This window comes from Mustela nivalis (assembly GCF_964662115.1).
Source record: "Mustela nivalis genome assembly, chromosome: 15".
Taxonomy (NCBI): domain Eukaryota; kingdom Metazoa; phylum Chordata; class Mammalia; order Carnivora; family Mustelidae; genus Mustela; species Mustela nivalis.
Window position 1 is genome coordinate 22,273,201 of NC_139034.1, and position 25,758 is coordinate 22,298,958.

Genomic DNA, 25,758 nt, shown 5'->3' on the forward strand with positions numbered 1-25,758 from the left:
CATAAGCAATATTTTCTAGAAATAGTTCCTCAGATAAAGTATGTTAGAACTATTTTCTAGAGTTCAGAGATCTTTAGATGTCTATAAAAAATTATCTTGTAAACTTACAGGAATCCATAAATCAAAAGCTATTTTAGAGGAGTTTTATGATTTCTAGAACTGAAATAATTAATGTTTTAGAACAGATAATGAAACAAACGCAAATTATCTGAATTGTTAATGCCCAGCACTTTTTGTTGCCCTTTCTCACAGTGTTTTCATACATTACTCAATTCCTGGTCTTCCTATGAATATTTACTATTACTACAACCACATTAATAAAATTCTGGACACATCTGCTTTAATAATATTCTTAGTCAGGGAAATGTCATTTGACATTCAGGCCAATGTAGATATTTTATCTTTTTCTGATTGACTTACTGTACGATAGACGAAGACTCTGAGCTGTTTGCCTCCAATGGTTTCAAGCTTTTGTCCATTGTAAAGCTCATTAAGGCCAACTTTTACCTTCAATATGTGATTTTGCAGAATTAATTTAAGAAGCCGCTGATCCATGCTCAGAGTATCATCTATAAATAAATTCATGAAGAAAAAGGATTACTTAGAAAGCATTAAAATTCCTCCTGATAAGAAAAAATCATGAAAATGGATAATCCCTAATACTATGGAGATTATAGATTCTGCACTCATAAAATATGAGTTAACTAAATGCTCAAGGCTACAAATTCCATGCACTAATTAGAAACTCTGCAAGCTCTTTGATCAAATGACTGTAACATTCTTCTTCTTCTTCTTTTTTTTTTTTTTTTAAGATTTTACTTATTTATTTGACAGAGATACAGCGAGAGAGGGAACACATGCAGGGGGAGTGGGGGGAGAAGCAGCTTCCCATGGAGCAGAGAGCCCAATGTGGGGCTCGATCCCAGGATGCTGGGATCATAACCTGGGGCAATAGCAACCGTTTAACAACTTACTTACGAAGAGAAAATCAAAACACATTCACCATCCTAACAGTTATTACAAAGAGGAATTATAGCATTTCTAGGAATTTGAATTTTTATTAATAATTTTATGCATCACAATTTAACATCTGGGAATATGTTTTTAAAATAATACTTAATTTTTAATTACTAAATTTTGCTTTACAATTTAAATATGTCTTTGTGAAATCACTTTTCTAGAAAAAGTGGCAGGTTACACTAATCTAAACAACATCCTTGAAGAGCAGCTAGTAGATAAAGTACTTATAATAATAGTTTACATAGTAAACTATTGGCTGTTCATTTATAGAAGTGTATAATAAAATAGTCTCTTGTTTATTTATAATTTGACACCTTATATCAAATGTTGAGATGAAAAATACAACTATTTATTCTTAAATATTATGTTGGTGTTAAATAAACAAGTCAGAGATTTGTTTAAGATCTAGTAATACATCCCTTGTGTGTATTGGAATTATGAATAGTTTCATAGAATAACTGAATACTCTTTATCACAAACTTTTGCTCCCTGTAGCCTCTTATCTATTATAATAAAATGTTTTTAAATGAAGGACATTTTAATAGAGATGACATAGTACTAACAATGTGTAGCCAATAAAGAAATAATCACCACCTTGTAAAATGTCGGTTGTTCCTTAATGCAAACAATCATGGTGAAGAAAAATGTGTGTGAGGGTTGGTGGGGGAGCGAGAGTAGGAATGACAGTGTCCAGTACATACCTGAAAATGCATTATTCACAGGTGCCAGCAAAGTATATTCCCCATCTGGCCGCAGAGCGGATGCCAAGCCTAACTGGGCAACGAGGTCAGTGAAAGTGGTTTGCTGATTTCCAGCCAGCTCAATAACTTGTTTGGCTGTAAAGTAAACCATCACCATCGCAACAATGTCATCTTTGTTACTATCATCATCATCTTAAAATTAGTAAATCAGTTCTTGGCTGTTCTCTATAAGCTATTTGCTGCCATGACAATGTGATAAGATATCCTGCCCTTCCCTAGTAAGAGTTCCAGATTCCTGTTTTGGGGGGTCGATAACCACAGAGAATTTTTACAAAAGAAAATATTTTTCCAGCTTCTTAGTTTCATTGTGTTTAATTCTCTATGGCTCACATCCCACCTTTCCCTGCTCTTGTGAGTGCCATAGTTATTTCATTTATCCAAAGCTGGTCATTTGGTTAGATCTGTCCTTCCGCTTTCAAGAAAAACTGTGGTACTGTGAGAGAGCCTTTATAAATATTAAGTGTTAGAAGCTTGGGAAAGCGGAAGTTCCGTGCTACCCAGGAGCCTGCTCAGTTCACTCTGCTGCATTTGTGCTTCACGTGCCTTTCCTTATGCTAAACATTCATTCTTCATGGATTTAGTCATGTGGCATCGTAACTGGTAAAGAGTAGTAGGTGGAAGAATCCAAAACTGTTGCTCACCAGAATCGGGAATTAGGACCTGATCAATCAAATGGATGACACCATTATTTGTCACGATATCTTTTTTGTTCACCATTTTGATTCCATTTACTGTTATGCTGTCACCGTCACATCCTATCTCAATGGTGTTTCCTTCCAGAGTCTCAAAGACTGCTCCTCCCATGATAGCTTCAGAACACTGGAGTGTGTTCAAAAGGTGGTACTTCAAGAGAGCTGGAGGACAAATGAAAAGCAGCAAGTTCTGAGATCAAGGGAAATTGCACTTACCCCTTAAAGACATGGTTCCTTGTGGACCTGAGAATTCCTAAGAAATATAATACATATAAGACCTAAGTATTAAAAAAAAAAAAAAAAAAAGGCCTAAGTATTGACTAAAGGGTTTTTAATTGTTTAAGTGCTAGGAACGCTTTTTCAACGAACTATATGAACTATTCAATAGAAATAGCTCAGCTCAGTAGGAAGTAAGAAGAGAAGATCAGTTGCATGAAATGATTTGTGTAGTGCTTAGAAAATGTGTTAGAGTAAGTTTCCACTCTCATAAGAAGGTGATTTCTGACATGAAAACAAGAAGAATGATCCCTGTATTTACTAGAGATACCTATTCTTTTTTTTTTTTTCCACGCTCACCACTTTTATTCAACAGAGTATTGGAAGCTCTAACCACAGCCATCAGATACGAAAAAGAATTAGGAGACATCCATATCAGTGAGGAAGAAATTAAACTGTCACTGCTTGCAGATGACATAATATACATAGAAAACCCTAAAGTCTCCACCAAAAAAATTATTAGAAATAATAGATAAATTCAGTAAAGTTCAAAGTATAAAATTAACACCCAGATATTGGTAGGACTTCTATATACTAATAACAAAATAGCAGAAAGAAAATAATTCCATTTATCATTGTAACAAAATGAATAAAATACCTAGAAATAAAACTTAACCAAGAGGTGAAACTCCTGTACTCCAAAAATTATAAAACACTGATGAAAGAAATTGAAGGTGACACAAATGGAAAGATATTCTATGTTCATGAATTGAAAAAATGTTTTTTTCATAAAACTAAGACAAATAACACTAAAACTGCTATGGAACCCCAACAGACCCCAAACAGCCAAAGCAATTTTGAAAAATAAGACCAAAGCTGGGGGCATCACAATCCCATATTTCAAGCTATACTACAAAGTTGTAGTAATCAAAACAGTGTGGTACTGGCACAAAAATAGATATATAGATCAATAGAACAAAATAGAAAGCCCAGAAATAAACCCAAAATTTTATGGTTAATTAATTTCCAACAAAGGAGGCAAGAATGTGCAATGGGAAAAAGATAGTCTCTTCAACAAATGGTGCTGGTCCATGGAAAAGAATGAAACTAGGCTACTTTCTTATACCATACACAAAGGTAAACTCAAAATGCATTGAAGACCTAAATGTAAGACCTAAACCATAAAAATCCTAGAAAAGAACAGAGGCAATAATTTCTTTGACATAATCAACTGATGGTTTCCCCAGGGATGGCAGTGGGGGGTGAGTAACGGGGGGTGAAGAAGAGTAGGAGATACTGGCTTCCTATTATGAAATGAGTAAGTCACGGAAATAAGAGGTACAGCATAGGTATTATCTGACCTATTGTCAAAATCCATTCTTGGTTTACAGGTTGTGCTTCATAAAAATATTCTCTTTTTGTTACATCAGTAGAATTGCTGACAGTATAGGGAGTGGATGTGTGTGCTAGTCTATCATTTTGAATCAGGGTACTGATGGTTTTAAATCTATTTATTTACTTGAGTTTGTGTTTTTCACAGAGAATATGTTTTTCACATTCATCAGGAATTTCAATCCATATTGGTATTAGAAGATCATTCATATATATATATATATATTTTTAATTTTTCCAGGATACAAGCATAATTTCTGGCTGCTTCTGAATACAAAAAAGTTATTTCCTCCCTCCATAGGATAATTATTGATGGATTTCATGCAAGCTGAAATTTTATAAATTTCATGTATATCAGAAATAGAGGTTATATGGTATTAGGATCATATTCCTCCCTAAGAATAATCTCTTAATATTCTTTAATATGGTGAAATTTAAATTATTTGTATGTTCCAAACTAGTCATGTGTATCAGTGCAAGCTCTTAAATTTAAGAGACGGCCAATCTGTCTTCTTTAGTAAAACCACCAATTCAGATGTTTTTCCAAATGTCACAAGTCATCCAGTTAGATTTTTCTGGTGCCTAGCAACACACCAGAAAATGTACAATTAAAATACTTCCAGTATTATTTCCCAAGGCAAATTTAGTGCTAGAGAAAGATTATGAATTTGCATTTATGCTGGCAGATAATCTTAAGTATGTGTGGCACAAAGCATCTCAACGATGCTCTGCTTAATTAGCAGGAGTAAACTGAAACAAATGTGAAAAGAACATGAGACTAGGATTTCAAAAGTAAAAGGAGCAAACAATGTAGAGATACCTATTCTTAAACACCCAAGCAGCATCTTGTATAAGCCACTCATAACAGAATAGCTTCATATGATTTATAAAGAGTTTAATAGAGGAGGAGGATAGGACAAATAATTCCCTAAAGAAAACATCTGGAGAGTAGCCAAAGTAAAGATGATTTCTTGGAAGATATCTGAAGGGATCTGTCCTTCAACCGTATTGTCTCTATAACTGTATCATCAAAATTTCTCATTTTAAATTGGTTAAATGTTAGTTAAATGTACTCCTCACAACATAAAATCTATTTGAAAATAGATAGAGAGACTAGAATGAAGCCAAATTCTATGTATAAATAAATAATAGACCAAGAGAACCGTGTAATTTTCTTAACTTAATATACATTTTAGCATAAATTTAGAATTAAAAGCATTATGTAATACATGTATGATATTAAAATTTGATAATCTAATATTTCTTTTAAACCATGGCTAAATCCTTTTTAATGTCTGCTACTTATTTACTTGAAAACAATAAAAAAGAATATGATCTTTATGATATTATTTTTAAATTAATTATTAATTATATAATTACTCTGCTGACTCTTTCAAAGGCTTTTTTTTTTTTTTAAGATTTTGTAGTCCACTTAGAACACAAGTTTTTCTTTGCCTTTGCTTATCAAAGCTGATAATAAGTGCATGACTTAATTTTTTTTTTTAATTTTCTTTTCTTGGAATTCTGGGAGACTTCTCAGAGAGGAGGACGTTTTAGTACCTTCAGAAGCCACTTTGTCTCCCATGATCCTTTCTAGGACACCTCGTGGAAGTTTCTCAAAAGCCTCATTGGTGGGAGCAAAGAGTGTGAAGTGACCATCTCTTCCAAGGGACTCGAGTATATCAGATGTGATAGCAGCTGCCTGAAACACAAATGTGCTTGTTAGAGGCTTGCACGTTGCAGATCCAAAAGAAAGTCACAACACACTTAAACTAGGCTGTCCTGAGGGAGTTGATTCTGTATAAAATTATAGAAGTTTGCTCTTGTTAGAGCTTTAAAACATGATTTATTGGCACAACAAACTAGATCCTTTCCAAGTTTCCTCAAACCTGTTTGTAAGAATGGGAATCCTGCCCATGTTTGTGTGACTCTAGCAATATCCAGCAGTACATATAACTGAGATGGACACATACTAAATACAGTGAATACACTATGGGCACATAACTAACTATTGGGTATTTATTATGTCCACACAAGTATTATTATGTCATATGGGATGATTTCTTCCATGTAGAATAAAACTCTTTTCATTTCAAGAAATAGATTTGTTACACTTCTGCCAGATTTTTAAAATAACATTTTTTTAAAGATTTGTATTTTTTTATTTGATAGAAATCACAAGTAGGTGGAGAGAGAGATTGGAGGAAGCAGGCTCCCCACCGAGCAGAGAGCCCGATGGGGGCTCAATCCCAGGACCCTGGGATCATGACCTGAGCTGAAGGCAGAGGCTTTAACCCACTGAGCCACTCAGGTGCCCCTAAAATAACATTTTTATTGTTAGATTTCAATGATGAAGGACAATCTGCTGTTATTTCTTATACTTACCCTAAAAGATGAGAGGTCATCTTCTGCTTCAATGAAGTCTTGAATTGAGGTACCAATTTGTGTAAGGACACGGTCAATGACATGTACAACACCATTTGTTGCAATCTGGTTCCCATGGATGATTCGAGCGCAGTTAACAGTGACAACCTGTAATTATTTGAGAAAATCAAAGTGCAGAAATCAGAGCCATCAAGTGACCACTGAGACTGCAAGGCCATTATCTATCTTTCGTTTCTACTAGTAAATGTAACATGAAGGAGCCAACATTCTAAATGTAAATGTTGAGGATAAAGACATATATCGCTCTGTCTAAAAAAGAAACTAAGAGAAAATAGGACCAGTTGAAAACCCAGTCCAGTTACACATAAAATATCTAGAAAATAAGGGGAAAAAGCATTTTTTTCATTTGAGTTATTGCTTTTTCCCCCCCTTCTCTTCCTTTTATAGAGATAGTCATAAACTGTTTCAACTGCAGGTCAGTGAATTACATGAAAAAGTTTATCAGTCCTAAAGTAAGTTCTGAAAGAGAGAAATAGTTATTGCACAAATATAATCAGTTCTATTGCAGTAATTTCCCAATTATTACCTCATCACTGACCCTTTTCATCCCTGGAAAATTTATTGGAAGAACCCTATGATCCTGTTAGAAGTTTCCCACAAGGGCTTTTATCTACACACAAAAGAACCTAAAACAGTATAGTAGCTAGAGGGTGAATAAAGGAATACTCATTCTCTGATATTCTTTGATAAATTCTTATTTACTATTTTTCTGTAGTTATTATTTTTCAAGTACATCAACTACTAAAATTTCTTTTTTTTTTTTTTTTAGGACATCTAAGTCTACTGTCAATGAACTGTGAACTTAATTTCCTCCTCACAACCACTCTCTATAGAAGTCAGCCACTGAATTAGTAATTTGCATGCTCTAAATGTGGGGGAAAATCACAATATAGTGCTTACATTCACTAACATTTTACTATTTCTGTGAACATAATATAAAAGGTATAGACAAAATTAAAGGTGATATTACTCTAAAATGTACTTTTTATTCATGAAACTTACCCCATTAGGATAATGGTTAATGAAAAGCCCCAAATTGTTATACATTGAAGGAATAATCATGCCATTTTTTAAGTCCTTGGTCAACATTCTGTTATTAACCATATGGCTATGTAAAGCATTCAGTAATTCAACATTTACATTACTCTCCAAGCCTCTCCGGATATCCTAGGAAAAATTGAAATGTTAGAAGTTTATTTCATTGCAGTTCATCATTAAAATACTTATAATTATACTATGGGTAAAATGAGGAAAGGCAGCTATTCAAGGCTTGGGGATAGGCATTAAAGAGTAGATAGGGTAGGAATAGTAGTGATCATTTTAAGTCCAGTTGCTGACACAGGGATGAATGTTGGGAGAAAAGATTTTATTCAGGTTGGTTAGCATATACTTTATGTTTCTTAGATAACATTAAGAAGGAGTTTTAGAAAAGTGTGTGGGACAATAATGTGGAAGACTTCAATGCCTGAGTAAACTGGCAACAAGGAGCCACTGAAGATTTTGTTATATTGGGATAAAACGATTAGACTGGGCTTTGGGAGGTTAATCTTGTGAAAATGTAGAGCAGAAATGAAGATATTAGTGAGGAGGATGAAACATGAGACATTGGTGACTAACAATAGTTAAGAATTAGAGCAGGAGTAGAATGAATCACCACTTTCAAGTCTAAACACTTCAGATGGGTACTGCCAATTATGGAAAAAAAGGCAACAGAAAAGCAGTTGTTTGTGGGGAGAAAGAAAATGGCACATGTTTTAGATAGCTTTTTGTTTAAAGATGAAGTAGTGTATCTAAGGAGAAATATTAAGTGGTATATCCAAGGAGAAGTATTAAAATGGACATTAGAAATATTTTCCTGAGGTTCCAAGGAGAACAACTACAGAAACAGATTTCATGGCTAGATGCACTGAAGTGATGGCTGAAGCCATTAGAAGGGCATATAAAGAGCAAAGTCTAATTCCCAAAAGAGACTTTAGTAAGACTCATTATTAAGTGAAGGAAGAAGAGGAGTCAGCAAGAAGACCCAGAAAGGTGGTTAAGAGATGAGATCCATGGCAACCAACAGAGAGTGTTCCATAATGCAACAATTAACCACACAGTTAAAGTAGCAAGATAATATCTAGAGGATTTTGCCTTACCAAATATTATTTGGCTCTAGTCATAATTATCGATTTGCCTTTATATCCTGTAGAATGTAGGAATATATTTCCATACCAAGTTTTACAGATTGGAAATTTAGTGTATTACAGATTATGCACAGAAAGTCTGAAAATCAAAAGCATTATTTATAATGCTTCATTTAAATATCCATACATATTTATAAATGTCAATGTCTGAGCAGCCAAATATATTTACATATAATTAAAATAATTTATATATTTATAATATGCCTTATAATAAATTTTAAATTCCACTAGGCTTCTTAACTTACCTTTCTGTTGGATAGGTCATCTAAAATTCAATATGTTTCTTCCCAATCAAAAAGGAAAGAGGAAAGGAGTAGAATAGAATAATGATAAACACCAGTTCAGTCCGCCCTTGGTTTGCCTTTTTTAAAGTAGTCTATGAAACTACTGGGGAGGTATTCCATATATGGATATATTAAAATGTTTCATCCTTATACTTAATATCTCATTCTTTTATGTATCATTATATATGTATAACAAAAAAGAGATATAAGATCTCTATTAATTTCCAAGTTAATAAATCAATTAAAATGAAATCACAATAAAAATAATTATATTAATAAAAATAATAAATTACAGAATCCAAGTTGTCCCAAGCCTCATTACTCGGTGCAAAGTAAGTGAATGATCCCTTTCCTTCAATTTCTTCCCTCAGTCTTGAGACATCAGAATAGCGCTGTGTTGTGGTGGCTCCCACGATGCCCAGAGTGCCATAAACATGGTCAATTGGCAAAACTGAAATAATGAAGACATGAAGAATTACTTAGGACAATATTTCAAGATTATTATTTCACAGTCATTTAAATTTTTACTAAATTCCTTAATACATTTAACTGATAATTTTAGCAATAAAATTATATGAATTATCAATCTTACACAAAAGCTGCCTTTTAAGGGCTAAATAATAAAACAACATTGAAAACTATTATTTCATATATACTTTGTGTTGAGGAAAAATGAATTTTAAATTATCCTGATTAACATTATGTATTACGTATTAGTGTATATAGTTGTGACTCCTGCTATGTCAATAATAGTTGAACTATAATTATCAGCAAATATTTCTGATTCACTGAAAAAAAAAAAAGATGCTCCTCACTTCTCACTGAGAATGGCAAAGGTAATATTTTCTTCTATGTTGGCTTTAACTCCTAAATGGTGTAATATTGTAAGGTACTGGGTTATTAATTTTTATAGATTTGGGGTTTTTAAAATTTTTTTTTTTAAATTTTACTTATTTATTTGACAGACAGATTACAAGAAGGCAGAAAGGCAGGAAGAGAGAAAGGAGGGAGCAGACTTCCTGCGGAGCAGAGAGCCTGATGTGGGGCTTGATCCCAGGACTCTGGGATCATGATCTGAGCCGAAGGCAGAGGCTTTAACCCACTGAGCCACCCAGGTGCCCCTAGATTTGGGTTTTTAAAAGAAATATAGAGACCTACTTCTTTTGAGCATAATTTCAGGGAGGAAATAGATGGAAGCATCTACTGCTTCCAGAATATTTCTCCTGAACTTCAGAAGAAATATTAATATACGAATGCCAACCTGAAAACTGATGCTGCTGATTTATTCATTTTTTGACTCTATCTTATTTGAAAACTCATATGATTTGGATAATATCATAGGAGAAATGGTTATTACATTTGTGAATATATAAAGACTAGGTGACAATTAATAAATTATAAAATCAAGACCCCCCAAAGAAAACTCCAAAAAGATGAGGAAAACGAGTCAAAATTAACAAGTTAAAAATAACAGAGCTCCATGTGTGTCCTTATGCCCATGCTGAAAAAATAAATCCTAGAGAAAGGCGTGACTTGATAGAAAGAACTTTAATTAATTGTAATTGGTCATAAATTCATTACAAGCTAATGTGAAGACTTGGTTACCAATGACACAAACCAAAATTCAGGGGCTCCCAAAAGTGAAGTATTTGTCTTGATTTTATTCTCTCGGCTGCCGGGACCCACAAAGAATGCAGACACCAGTTTAGAATCACGTTCAGAAAGATGACTGGATTAGAGGATTTTTATGCATTGGTGTCCATAATGGTGAGGGCCTCAAAGTTTATGTTATATTAGAAGAACTGGAAATGATTAGCTCAGGGAAGAGAAATCTATTAAAAAGAAAGGGTAACCAGTGGAAGTATGTGATGGTTGGTGTTAAATATCTGAATGGCTGTTATTTCAGAGAGGAACTAGATTAACTTTTTTTTTTCTTTAGTTGGCAATTTTAGAAAACAATTTTCAACATGAGGGATGTTATAAAATCAGAGCTGTTCGGTTACAGAAAATTATGCCTTCCCAAATAGTCCACTCCATGTTTCTAGACAATGTCAAAGATGGATTTTGTAGAGAGGATTTTTATTTAATTTTTTCATTTGAATTTAAATTTATGATCAGGTTTGTGTTGTATGGCCCAACATTCACTGAATGAGCTGCATGTTTTAATACTTTGTCACCATGAAAAATTCATGATTAGCACAAAGATGGTGGCAGTATCTTGGGATTTATCATGGTGCTAAATACACACACACACACACACACACACACACACACGTGCACACACATACACATTGCCTTATCTACAAGCTAAGCTACCTCAAGTCTTTTTCCTCACATAAGATAAGTTCCTCATTCATTTCAGTAATTGAAATTTTACCTGCTGGGCAGCCTTTCATTCCTTCCATTCTCATGTAACCAGGGCAACATTCATATAACACAGTCCTATATATCAGAAGAAAATTAGTATTAAAATGGGGAACTACATAAAATTCATTTCCATATAATCTTAGCAAAAATATATCACTTATTGCCATGATTTATGAGACTTTTGAATTGTTTTTCCCCCCCTGATTTCAAGTTTGTTTATATTAGTTTGATTTCTCTATATAGTTTCATGACATTGTAGAAAGTTTCAGGATCTTAATGCAGATGAATGAGGTTCCCAGTTCTGTCCTTGGTAGATGTATGACCTTGAGCAAGTAATTTGACAAATTTGAGTCTCAGTTTCTCCAGCTTTTTAAAATGGATGTAGTAGCTATGATAGCTACTCACAGGCTAGTTGTGAGTCTCAAATAAAATTCTGCTTTGGAAATCATTTTGTGAACTATAAATAGTTAGAAATGTTTATTAGTATAAGTTTATGAGAAACTAGAAACATCAGTAAATACATTAACCCAATCCAATCAATAAAAGCTATTCCACTGCTAACTAAAATAATATTTTAGGTTTGAATTGCCAGTAGAATTATTAATTTGATCATAGTAAATATAATCTTTAAAATCTTCTACAATGCAATATTCAAGAAAGTGCTATTTTTTCCAAGTTTACAAAGTGTAGTAAGTTATATATTGGCATAATTAAGGCAACAAACCAGAAAATTCAGCAAAGATATATCTAAAATAAGTTTGTATTACTCTGTTTTGTTGGAAAATAGTAACCTCAAATCATCTACATAATTGCTTTTATTTCTTACTTTATTAAAAATATAATCCTAATCTTCATTTTATCAAAGTCCATTTGACATTTTCTGGACTCCTCAAAATCTAGCTTCGTATTTTTAATTAAAATTTTACATAATGCTCTGTTTCTTCTCAATAGAAATATGAAGGTGAATGTACAAAATAAAAATTGTAAATGGGGAATATTATAAGTAAAGAGGAAATACAGACCATTTTATAATTTTTAATTGATTAATCCCATGTCACACAATTTTATTACTTAGACTAATTATCTTATAATTTAGTAACTAAACATGTATTAAGTAGTTCAGATATTATTTCTTTTTTTTTCTAGTTATGATAATCATATTCAAAAAGATGAATGAATGAGAGAATTTGAATATATTTAAGAAAAAAATCACTATAAGAAATACTTTTCTTAGTATGATAAAAATGACAACAAAAGCAAGTTTGTAAAAAGTAGAATTATTAATGAAATACAAAACGGTCTTCTATAGTTTGTAAATAAACTTTTCAAATTAAAGCCAAGTCTATTAATTGATTATCCATGGTTTATGGTCTTGTTTATGACCTTATATTCCCATTTCTTTATTTTCTTGATGTCAATTTAAAAAGTAGAATGTAACATTATTTATGCATATACATGTATGCAGTGAAAAATGAAAGATGAATGAGAAAGAAATTTCTGGCATGGAAACTGACTCAAAGATATTTGATAGATTTTTAAAATGGACAAAATTAAGTGGGAAATCCCAATTTCAAATTGTTCATCAATTTTAAAATAATTTCAAAAATAGCTGGTATTAGAAACATATGGAAATTATATGGGGGTCTTATGCAAATCTTAAAATGGCCCCTGAAACAATGTATTTACTTAGATCCTCATATAAATAAATTTGAATATGTGGATGCAAAAGGATTGATTCAGAATTTCTTACATGTTAGCTTTAGCATATATTGTAAACAACTTGAAAAATGAGATACATATTTATTGGTCCAGTATTGACAGTATTGACTTGAAGTAAAGAGTGACTAGAAGAGGAAATTGTTAATGTAACAAAAATTTCTGTAGCACATGCTAATATGACCCAAGGATTAACCTTAATGTAGACAATTAGTGCAACAGATGGAATAAAATCCAAAACAGCTGCAATTTCAGCTGATAGTTGAACAACATGGTTATTTGAGTTGATATTTGAAAAACAAATTGTAGGTTTATTCAGGAGAACATTTATTCGATACAAAACTTAAATTTCCCACATGGTTAGTAGGACAAAACAAGAGTAAAGAAAAATCATTACTATGTACATCTTTGAAAGTGGAAAATTTATCTTCATTTTCTGATTAGCTATCTAGAATCTCATGAAAATACCAGCTGAAAGGAGTCTACAAAATACTGTATTATTCAGCCAATACATATTGTAGGAACTATCTTAAACTTGGGAAATTCATGTTTATCAGTAGGCCTGCCCAATAACTTCCTTCAAATCTGCAAAGCAACTGTTCAACCAAGACAAACATTTCTGTCAACTGATACAATAAGTCCTAAAGATGCCTATGGAAATTTTAGCAGCTGCAAGCAGATGGCAAAACAGGCATTCCTGTTGTCAAGGTTATTGATTTATTTGATTATTCAAAACTAATATCTAGCATTTAAATTTATTTCAGAGCACAGATGTAAATATGTTTATGAAAATGAAGCTGCTTGGGAGAAATAAGCTAATATAATTTAACAAAGGAGACACTGTTATGTTTCTGGTAAAAAGCCAGCCTTCAAAGCAGGATTTTTTTTTTTTTAATGGATAACAGGAAAGAATGTTGGCATAACTTTTGTACAAGCCTTGGCATCTCTAATATATTTAGATGGTTAAAATGAGATTATATCATACTTTCCTAACTTCCAGGAAGGATATAATAAAGATATTCCCTGAATAAATTCAGAGAGCAGGTCCTTATGTAGTTGGTGTGTATTCCAAATACGCCTCATGGTAACCACGAATATGAAGAACAAAGGGAAGAGAATCCAGAGCCTTGGAGTTCCCAGCTGAGGTCCAGCTTGCATCATAGGCAAGATCACTGCAACCACTGACTTACATTGTGATTGTGTGAATGACTCACGAGTCTAGCAGATGTCTGCAAACTAATAAGAATAAAGTCTGGGCCAAAAAGTATCATCAGTTGAAACTCTAGTAAGCAAATGAACAGGAATAGACAGCAAAGTTCTGTGGCGTCCTAGATATAGTGACCACGGAAAAGTAGAGTCCAACTAAGGTTATATGCACTGAATACATGATTTTTATCTGGAAATAAAGATAATCTTATGCATTTTAGATAGGCATCTGGTCACAGTTCCTTTTCCCACCCACACATATCCATTTGTTCAAGTACTTTAAATTTAAGGACAATTGATATTGTGAGTTACTTAGCAATTTCACATTCATCAAATCATTCTACCATCCCCCCCCAAAACTCTGTAACTATAAAATCCACATTTCACAGGTAAAGAAACGAAAGCTCCAAGAAGTTAAGTGATGCTGTGTTTAGTATTTGTACCAACATTGTTAAGTTAGGAATAAGTTTTTAGTAATCCCCCAATCCTTCCACCTATTTAGGGTAACTGAAGTTTAATGATGATGTAGTAAGCAGGTTCTCATTCAGATATTTGTTTCTCAAGTCCTCTTTCGTTGAAAGTGGAGTCCAAATCAATGGGAAGCACTGTTTTTTTAGCCAGCAATGGTATCTCTACTTTTTCTAATTCAGTAACTTACTCTATGACTCAGATCCTTCACTTTAAAATGAAGAACTTGGACCAGATGAGTAATTCTCAACTTTTATTTGCCCACGATTGTAATTTCCCACCAACACTTATTGATTAATTAAACCAATACACATTTCTATCAAGTAATGAAAGTATTTTCTGATTTTAAGTTAATCAGTGAAATACATATCTAAATAAAGAGTAATTGTCTTTCGGGCTACTGAAATAGTAGATGTAATGACAGGTCTTACACCTGTTGGACCCCTGCGGATCTGGTAGTTTGGGATGAAATAACTGGATTAAATGAAGATATGAAGCTTAAATTCTTTCCAAATTCAAGCTTTGATGAAAATTTTGAGGCAAACTGGAGTATTTCAGATAATTTCCAAATGGATGTAGGTGAACATTAATTAGCGCTTCAAAAATCCTGATATTTTAGATCAATTTGTTCTTCTGGCTCTTTTTTTTTTTTTTAATAAAATGAGGAAACTGAGGTAACCATTTTTATGAAATGAATCGTAGAGATTAAGCATCTTCTCCAAAAAAGAGGGCCATAACAAGGGTAGAAATGCCATGGTGTCCCACTGGTTCTATACAGCATCATGTGATTTTTTTTTCTTTGGACCTCCATGACACATAAATTCAGGGCTCATGAGTGGCCCACTAGCAGAGGTTAGAAATATAGAGAGAATATCTTAATTCACATTTATGATTCAGTTTTTGTTTTAAAGCTTGCAATGTGGGAGAATTTTTTCAAGTAAAATGGTGTATATGTCCAAGGAAAGACATAGACATCTCTGGGACTGGTGCATTAGGAAAAAGATGAGACTTACGTTTTCTTTCCACAGATGGCACCTTGGTACCAATTCCTACAAGTGCTGAAATATTTCTTTTTGGTGCCTAAAATCTGTTGAAGGGCGCAGACATTTGGGCTAGAATACAGGGAAGAGAAGAAAGTTAATGTCCTAATGACAATGACTTTTTCATATCCTCATGTCACATGGTTCAGAAAAAATAAATTAGCATGTGGACTCAATTTTGAAACATGTGATTCTAGTCTTGTACAAATTTACTTCTTGATCCAAGCTTACTGATTCATCAGAAAAACTAAAGTCTATGGGAGAGAAAAATAGAGAGGAAATTATACATCCAAACACCAGTGTTCCAAAACTTAATCTAATAGGAATATTCAAGCAGCATTAAGTTCAACTTAATTTTGTTTTCATTCATATTACTTTTATAATAAGCCAATGTAACTGATCCTTTTTAAACCAAACGTGCTCATTTTGGTCTCTAATATGGAACAACGGACTCTGGAACAATGAGGAACCAAGAGAGGAAAAGAGACAGTTTTTACTAGGTCCAAAGACAGCATATGCTATAATTTTCTAGGTAAGCAATCACAGAAGAAATGAGTGCTACAATTAACTGAATAATATGGCTGCACAAAGGAAAATCTATTTCTTTGAGTGGAAATAGTAGATCAGAACATCCTCTGCCAGAATTTTAAGAGTCTTTCTCTCTTAAAGAAATAGGAAGTCTTATTTGCACTGTAAAGCAAAGGAACTTTTGAGCAATGTGAAAACTCCTTTGAGACATTAGAAGAAATGCCAAGATCCATTTAAAAAAATTATAAATGGTTGCTTAAGTTACTAAATTATTCCTATTAACTTTAAAAATGCTAAGTTGTAGTTAAATTTATTCCAAGAAATATGTTTGCAAATTTTGCAGAATGCAGAATTTAAAAACATTCTTAAATGCTTTAAAATATTTAAAGAACTAGTTACATTAATCATTTTTAAATTTTCATACATAACTTAAATGAAAATTTCCTTCACAACATGTGAAATATTTCAAAGCTGTTCACATAATGAAAGCCCTAGTCATATATTTTTATTTTGGAAACCGTTTTTAGAAGGAAATAAAAATACAAATAAATATAATAATAAAGAAATGCCTATTAAATATAGTCAATTAAGTTAAAATTATATAATGCTGCAAAAAAGCAATTACATGCAAATTATTTTGACAGTAATTTTTAAAGTTTAAAATTTAAACTATAAACATCTACAAATCACAGAATACTCCTTTTTTTCCTTTTTCATACTATTTTTTAATGTAGAAAGAAAAAAAGACCTCAGTGTATTTAAGGAACTTTAAAGATAACAAACCAAGTAATAGAAAAAGAAAGATTTATAAAACCTAACCACTGACTTACCCCTGATCCCGGCCCCTGATTCGGCTATGAGCCAAAATCTTGTCATAATGGCCATTGGCGTTTGCAGGGTTAACAACAACCAGCAAGAGTAGAGAAAATATAGGTAAGAAGGGAATCATCTTTAGTCTCTCCGTTGCAGTTAGTCCACGAAGAGAACTGGCAGTGGCTTTGGAGAGCTCAGAGTTTATATACATGTCAGAGTCTGTGGGAGGGAGCACTGTATAACCTGGGAATCTGAGCTCTCTCCAAAAAACATCAGCAACTTCAAGTTGGCAGCTAAAGTCCACTTTTCCTAGTGATGTTTACTGAACACATTGAGCCTCTTTTATATTTCATACTGAAGAAGATATTTATTTTTATTGTTAAATTATTTATATTCCCCTTTAATAACTGACTCTTTGCCTTTTCCTATTTCAGTTTTATTCTTCTGCACTTTGGAGGAGGGGTTCATGGAAAATGGTTTAGTTTGGGGTTTGAAGGACTATTCTGCAATCCACCCCTTACAGAATATATGTTCCTGTGCTCAATGAGATCATTGTTTGATCTTATCACATCACTCACATTTAGTTCACCTCAGAACTGAAGGGTTATTATTTTTCACCAGAAAGCATATGTAGATGTAAGTTCGATAATCATAAGGCAGTAATGGCTCTTGATTAAAAACAGATGTTGGACACATTTAAAACTTGTACAAAATATGAAATAACTCTGATTGTTGATGAAAAATACAGGAGAGACCACATGTTCCTTGCAATACTACTAAACAAGGGAGATATTTCCATTTTACTTCTCTTTTCAAATATCAAGGAATGGATAGAGTTAACATAAATCTAATTCTGCCAAGTTTTCCTAACTCTTGAAATGAAGCAGAAAAGAAAACCATTTGTGCTTTATTGTTTTTTCATTACACGCTTCACATGATGATGAACTTGTCTAGGCAGCACATCTGATAACCACTGGACAAAAGTAGCCCCTATTGGAAACAAGTATTACAAATCTAGCTGTAATAGATTAAAGACATATTAAGAAACAAGAGCATTGGGGCGCCTGGGTGGCTCAGTGGGTTAAAGCCGCTGCCTTCGGCTCAGGTCATGATCCCGGGATCCTGGGATGGAGCCCCACATCGGGCTCTTTGCTCAGCGGGGAGCCTGCTTCCTCCTCTCTCTCTCTGCCTGCCTCTCCGCCTTCTTGTGATTTCTGTCTGTCAAATAAATAAATAAAATCTTAAAAAAAAAAAAGAAAGAAAGAAAAAGAAAAAAGAGCATTGCCAGAAATCTTCCTCTGATTTTTATCAAGAATAACTGAAGTCTCTAAATATTACACCATGCGGTTCTAATCCAAGGGAATATGCGCTCTTACCCCTCCGCACATGGTATGTCAAATGTTCAAAACACCAGATAAAAGAAATCCAAATGTCAGATGTCAACCATAAGCTGAACCGAAACCTGCAATGAGTCTTCTTGAATACATAAGTTGCACACTATCCTAAAGTAAAAGTGTAATTCCAATATGTCTTGTTGCAAAGTGTTCCTTCCATCATGGCACATTGGTATTGTTGCCCCACTGGCAATATAAAGAAATTTGATACTGCCTCACCATGTTTTCCAATTGCAAAGCCTTATAGGGGAGGCTGAATGGGCCCGAGGTGATTCCAGGTATCAGGAGAGTTACATCCAACTTGGCTATAGAATTTATTGAGTAGGATGGAAAAACTGTTTTATGAAAATAAGTCCTTAATACCAGTAAATTAGCTGTTAGAATATTCTTGGTAACATAATTATATAAAAGTCTTCAATACTAGCCTGTCTAGTCATTATAATGTAGATTATGTATCTTCTAAGACATAATAATGAAATTTCGGAATTATAGGATGATGAATCAAACTTATAATACGGAGATTCCTCTGACAACACCATTATAAATGGTCATTCATTCTTTACTGGGATGCTCACTGTTATTAATGCAACCCATTTCCTATTAGACAGCTGTAAGTATTTATAAGCTTTTCTGGAATGAAGTTGAAATCTGCTTAAATCCAATGGGGTTTGATTGGAGAGGAAGGATTGAGTATTGAGAGAAAGAGATACAAATCTGGATCATGTGTATCAAGGGTGAAAGATGTCTTCAAACAGAATCCCAAATGATGACAAACAGACTTGATTATAAGTACAGAGGTGAAGGCAGTATCAATAATTTCCTATCATGTAACCTACTTTCTTCATAGTGTCTGCAGTATATTGAAAATAAATTGATTATTTTTAAGAACAATTTTACCCTAGTTTTTCCTTGTGACCATTGGAATCAGTGGCATCCTTTCACGTAGACCACTGATTCCTTCAGTGGTCTAGATGGACAAATAATTGCATGAGATGAGTAAGAAAAATGAATACACATTCATATTTCAAAAAAGACAACTCCTTTCTGGCTGGAGATACAGGTTTACTTTTTATAAAAAAGCATGGTATATGCTCATATTCTAAAAAGTTTCTGAAATCTTTGTTTTTTTTTTTTTTCAGTTTCAATAATAGAGTCTTAAATCTACCCATCCTGAGCATCACATTGGAAATTGTATAAGTCCCTTGGAAGTCAACAAATGCTAACCCTCGGCAAATATTTACACTCAAGATGAGTAATGCCATCGAGGAAGATCTTGAAAATGAGGACCAGATTGTACATATAAACTACATGTAAACTTAGAGGTTGGAGAGCATTCCAAGAGAGGGACAACTTTAAGGTAAATATAAAAACATGAAAGCACTGTGACTGAAAAAGCCAAGCTCAGCCTGGAAGTATGATATTGTATGGTATTATGGAGTGGTCGAAAGTCCAAACAACTGCTTTAACCTCTATCCTAGCTTCTAGGAGCCTGATAATTGGACATAGTCTATGTCTGTTGGGCAGAGTAGGGTGAGGGAAGAAAATAGTTTCAGAGAATGGAAGAGAAGGTAGTCTAAGAAGTGGAAAAGAGAAAAAGCTTGAGAAGGACACCATTCTCCCTTTTCAGAGCACTCAGCAGGGGTCAATCTCTCATTCTTTCTCCCCACACAGGGCCCTTATTCTCCTGCTTCATGAAAGCATACTGCCCCTGGGTTGGCTACGTAACTTTATTAGCAGTTTTGAGGAGGATTGAAATCTTGGCAATTGAATCTGACCTTCAGGGCTGTAAAGTCTGACCTGGAAATGTAAGTCATTAATGAAAAGGAAATGACTTATTATGCAACCAAAGAAAAATAATGTGTCTGAAAGACAAAGACATTTGTTTCTAGCTATCAGGATGCTAATTTATGGGCAGTTTGCAAATTATCCAGTGGATCTTTGTAGCAAGTCTCCTAGCCTCTGGAGACTGTGAAGTCATTGTAATATGCTTACTCTCCCTCGCGTGTAACCAACGTGACCTACACTCTCTAGGATTGGGCATTGTCTATGGATTCAACAAGCCTGGATACCCAAGCCAAGAGTAGATTTTTTAAAAGGCATTTCCTTGGTTTTGAATGATCCAAAGTAGTTACACGTCTCAAGTTATGTCTGAACTCCTGCTTTTTAACAAATGGTTTGTAGGATCTTGAAAACCTTTCTTGAGTATCATTCTACTTTCTTACTGGTCTATTTGTAAACTATAAACAATAGTACTTGGTTATAAAATATGACAAGGCCTTGAAGTTAACGCCACACATTCATTGAGGCAGCATGTCTCAGTGTCCAAACGCTTGCCCAGTGAAGGTCTTAGCATTTTTTGGTACTTGGGTTTGCAGCCCTATAAACTGAAGTTCTAACAAATGCCCAGTGATCTTTGTTTCCTTTAAGTGAGGGAAAGCCAACAGTAAAAGGAATTCAAATTAAGCAAAAATAGAATTTTGTAATTTTTTTCCTACCTCTTTATAATATTAGCTAATATTATAAATATATATATATATATAAATATTATAAATATGTAGGGCACCTGGTTTGGTTAAACGTCTTCCTTTGGCTCAGGTCATGACCCCAGGGTCCTGGGATGGAGCCCTTATGGGAGTCCTAGCTCAGCAGGAAGCCTGCTTCTCCTTTTCCCTTTTCCTGCCACTCCCCCTGCTTGTGCTTGCTCTCTCTCTCTCTCTTTCTCTTTGTCAAATAAATAAATAAAATCTTTAAAATAAAATATTAGCTAAAATAAAATTGAAAATCAACACCTGACTTAAAGAAGTCAAAAGGGCCGTATATAGGCTAAGATATTTGTGGCTAACAAAGTAAAACCTACAAGAAGTGGTACCTGCGAAGCCATACTCGGAATATATTTCCAATGGAGAAAATCCATGATATATGAAAGATAAGAAATCATATTCAAGGAAAGAGATGACTAACATGCCCCCCAAGTAAACATTGTATGATGTCTCTTTAATGTTAATTCTTTTGGAAGTATATAGAAGGTTTTCTGTGGTAAATGTGGGTAACATGCCATCTTTCTTGTTTAAATTTAGATTCTCATATCCTTTAAAAGCCTACCAACTGAAAAGTCTCCCTTTCATATTAAGTAATCAGTGTAACTATTGTCCCTAACTGAACTGAACACATCTGAAATTTTTTAACTGGGTGCTTATTTAGCAGCATTTCTTAACCGTATTTACTTGTATTTCTCTGGAGACATCTAGTGGAGAATGTGCAGTATATGTTTCTAGAAGCACAGATACCATTAGATTTTGATTTAAATAATTTATAGGAAAATGATATAAAAAATATTAAACAACTTATATACATTTCAAAATGCCAAATAACTGAAGATTAGTAACAATCCCTTAAATAAAATATTTGAGAGCTAATTTAGATCAACCACAACGAATGATGACAAATGTAGATTAAAAACTGAAAAATCTGGTCTTGTTTCTTTTATGTGACTGAACAATAAATTGCTTTACTTTTTATCCGAGTTTTATGTTGTTGTTCCACACTGACATGGACTAGTGACAACAATAAGAAATTGTGACCGATTTCTCCACCTCATGTAAATGATCAGAAATAATCACTTCCATGGTCTGATGTCACTCACTCGTTCCTTTTACATTTATAAACCCTTACTTTCTCATCTCTGGACACTTGACACCATTGACATTGTGCCTTTCCTCTTTTTTCTCATTTAGATCTGGACAACTTTGTTTCAGAGACAGTCAAGACCCTAGTCATCATCTGTCTCCCATTCACAAATGATTAATATTCTTCTAATAACTTCTAAAGATTGGACTGTAAGATAAAGAAGTGCATAATTGCTGCAATTAAATGAAATCTGTAGATGACCATAGCTTATAGGATGAGAGTTTTAACATCTCATTTGGCATTTTTAGTCTGATGAAAGAATGGTCTGAATTATGATAACTTTATAATCGATAATCACCCATTTATAACATTCCTGGGCCTTTTCCATCTGAAATAGAAATATTCTCAGGTCCCATACTTAGACCTCCATCTGATGATATCCCCTCTTTTTATTTGTCCATGACAACATTGTCCTCAAATTCTCTTCATCTTCTATTTCCAGTGTTTGTAATACATGGTATATATTCTCTCTACCCCCACTTCTAAAAAGCTCCTTATACGTCTGCCCGGAGGTGATGGAGGGGGTTTTCCAACCCTAATGTGTCTGCTTATCCTCAGACATTGAATATATTCTGCTTTAAAATAAACTTCTGCTTCTCCAAATATTGGTCTTAAATGATTAATTTCCAATTGCAGAGATTCAGTATTGTTACTGAATTCAGTATGGTTACTCTTAGAGATTCTTTCTTGTTACTCTCCCAATATATCATGAACTTTCCTGCTTTCTTATGCAAATATACTTGAAAATGTCAAATCTCTAAATGTGTGGATCTGGTAAGGTTTTTTATTCACTACAATTTTCTTTAATGTAAACCAATATGGGGGTGCTATGGGAAAACAAAAATGGAAAAGAATTGCTAGTTGTTTTATGCTAACAATTGTGTGAGATTCTTTTTATTTTTATCCTTTTTCCCAGTGATACCCATACTTGTGGAAAAACTGGAATAAGACAAAGCAAAGTTATGGTACTGGCACAAATACAGACACATAGACCAGTGGAACAGAAGTAGAGAGCCCAGATATGGACCCTCAACTCTATAGTTAAATAATCTTCAACAAAACAGGAAAAAATATTCAGTGGAAAAACACAGTCTCTTCAAAAAATGGTGCTTGGAAAATTGGACAGCTATATGTAAAAAAATGAAACTCTACCATTCTCTTACACCATACACAAAGATAAACTCCAAATGGATAAAAGACCTCAATGTGAGGCAGGAATCTATCGAAATCCTAGAGGAGAACATCAGCAGTAAGCACTTTGACATCAGCCACAGCAACTTCTTTCAAGATATGTCTCCAAAGGCAAAGGAAACAAAAAAGAAAATGAACTTTTGGGACTTCATCAAGATCAAAAGCTTCTGCACAACAAAGGAAACATTCAACAAAACAAAGAGGCAACCCACGGAATGGGAGAAGATATTCACAAATGATAGTACAATACACACAAAACAAATAATCATGTCAAAAAATGGGCTGAAGACATGAAAAGACACTTCTCCAAAGAAGACATACAAATGGCTAGCAGACACAAGAAAAAATGATCATCATCATTAGCAATCAGGGAGATTCAAATCAAAACCACACTGAGTGAGATACCACCTTACATCAGTTAGAATGGCCAAAATCAATAAGACTGTAAACAACATGTGCTGGAGAGGATGTGGAGAAAGGGGAACCCTCTTACACTGTTGATGGGAATGCAAGTTGGTGCAGTCACTTTGGAAAACAGTGTGAAGATTCCTTAAGAAATTAAAAATAGAGCTTCCCTATGACCCTGCAATTGCACTACTGGGTATTTACCCCAAAGATACAGATGTAGTGAAAAGAAGGGCCATCTGTACACCAATGTTCATAGCAGCCATGGCCATGGTCACCAAACTGTGGAAAGAACCATGATGCCCTTCAACGGATGAATGGATAAAGAAGATATGGTCTGTATATACAATGGAGTAGTATGCCTCCATCAGAAAGGATGAATACCCAACTTTTGTATCAACATGGATAGGACTGGAAGAGATTATGCTGAGTGAAATGAGTCAAGCAGAGAGAGTCAATTATCATATGGTTTCACTTACTTGTGGAGCATAAGGAATAACATGGAGGACATTAGGAGATGGAGAAGAGAAATGAATTGGGGGAAATCAAAGGGGGAGACAAACCATGAGAGACTGTGGACTCTGAGAATCAAACTGAGGGTTTTGGAGGTGGGGGTGGGGTGTGGGGTGAGCCTGGTGGTGGGTATTATGGAGGATATGTATTGCATGGAGCACTGGGTGTGGTGCATAAACGATGAATTTTGGAACACTGAAAATAAAATAAAATAAAATAAAATAAAATATTTAAAAAAGACAAAGCAAAGATCTGAGATTTTAACTAGTTATACATGACCTACACTACACAGGAGTTTGGACAGCTTAGATTTCCAGTATATAATGAACAACTAAAAAGAAATTTACATTATTAGAAATAGTGCTGGGGAGGAAAATTATTTGAGTAGACAGATTAATTCAGGAAGTTTATTCAAGAAATTAATTCAGGAAATTCAGGTCCTTATTCAGGAAAAATAAAAGTTTACCATAGTGAAAGCTTTGGCCTTTATATGAGAGAAAAAAATAAAAACCCAAAATGTTGATTCTTTAAGTCTGCCTTTCAGCTTCATAGAAACAAACACACACAGTTGTACATTTTTGCCTTTAGCAAATTATTTTCAGTTAAATAGAATAAATTCTTAAGTATTATGCAAAGATTGATAAAATAATAATAACAATAACAGATACTAAGTATAATGGATATGGTCATATGCATTAGCACTGTTTGGAATTTATTCACAAAGTTAAGTATTGCAGGGAAACTACTCTTTTGGCTGGGAGCTGATAGTGCTAAGACAACAAGAACTTATAATCACCAAACAATGTAAAGCTATAGAGTTTGCAAATTAGTAATTCTTCAGCCTGAAAGAATATTTTGGGAACTTCACTTTTGGAACATATTATGTCAAATTTTCAGTTGTATTTAAGCATCCATCACACACATATTTTTACAGTTTTCTGTAAAACTGTAATAGCTTTCTCTCCAGTTTTTTCCTCAAACCCTACTCTTAAAAAGTTAATAGCCAGAAGGTAATTGAGAAGAGCAACCAAATCACTTGCCCATGTAGGCCCACATTTGGATATTCCTGCTTTGAAAAAAAGCCCAGTTGAAGAAAGGGAGCTCAGGTAATTTCTCTGGGTGTTCCAGTTACCTATTTCTGCCTAACACATCACTCCAAATTTGGTGGCATAAAATAGGAATCCATTTCTTACACTTTGGTGTCAGTGCGTCAGGCATTTCAACCATGCACAATGGAGATTGTTTATAAGCCATCTTGCTCCATGATGTCTGTGGCTTCAGCTGGGAAGACAAGAATGGCTAGGGCGATTCCAGTGACTGCCAGATACCAGCTTAGAACACCTTGGACTAGAGGCTCTTCTTCCAAGATGGTGTCTTCACTCACATATCCAGCACATTGTCAGTTGGAAGACTGGGCTCAGCTGGGACTACTCA

The 25,758-nt window shown here is 33.9% G+C and overlaps 1 protein-coding gene and 1 long non-coding RNA gene across 9 annotated transcripts in view; one reads left to right on the plus strand and one right to left on the minus strand.

The window, feature by feature from the left end:
• The window catches only part of POSTN (periostin), a 35,978-nt gene extending 18,651 nt beyond the window's left edge, over nucleotides 1-17,327 (minus strand). For 3 of the 8 annotated variants that reach the window (XM_082700402.1, XM_082700400.1, XM_082700397.1), the window contains exons 1-10: nucleotides 17,152-17,326; nucleotides 15,767-15,865; nucleotides 11,374-11,438; nucleotides 9,290-9,447; nucleotides 7,529-7,693; nucleotides 6,467-6,613; nucleotides 5,642-5,783; nucleotides 2,423-2,635; nucleotides 1,722-1,856; nucleotides 421-569 (exon numbers count right to left, since the gene is read on the minus strand). In XM_082700402.1, coding sequence (XP_082556528.1) covers nucleotides 421-569; nucleotides 1,722-1,856; nucleotides 2,423-2,635; nucleotides 5,642-5,783; nucleotides 6,467-6,613; nucleotides 7,529-7,693; nucleotides 9,290-9,447; nucleotides 11,374-11,438; nucleotides 15,767-15,865; nucleotides 17,152-17,270 — 1,392 coding nt within the window. In that variant the 5' untranslated portion in view covers nucleotides 17,271-17,326. Of the gene's footprint in view, nucleotides 1-420; nucleotides 570-1,721; nucleotides 1,857-2,422; nucleotides 2,636-5,641; nucleotides 5,784-6,466; nucleotides 6,614-7,528; nucleotides 7,694-9,289; nucleotides 9,448-11,373; nucleotides 11,439-15,766; nucleotides 15,866-17,151 lie in introns of all 8 variants that reach the window. The other 5 variants (XM_082700401.1, XM_082700399.1, XM_082700396.1 and 2 more) reach the window with 4 other exon arrangements.
• LOC309848596 overlaps nucleotides 1-24,476 on the plus strand; it is a 161,780-nt gene extending 137,304 nt beyond the window's left edge. Inside the window, exons 3-4 of the long non-coding RNA XR_014303156.1 lie at nucleotides 19,668-19,885; nucleotides 23,132-24,476. This is a non-coding gene — a long non-coding RNA (uncharacterized lncRNA). The remainder of the gene's footprint in view (nucleotides 1-19,667; nucleotides 19,886-23,131) is intronic.
• The last annotated feature ends 1,282 nt before the right edge of the window (nucleotides 24,477-25,758 follow it).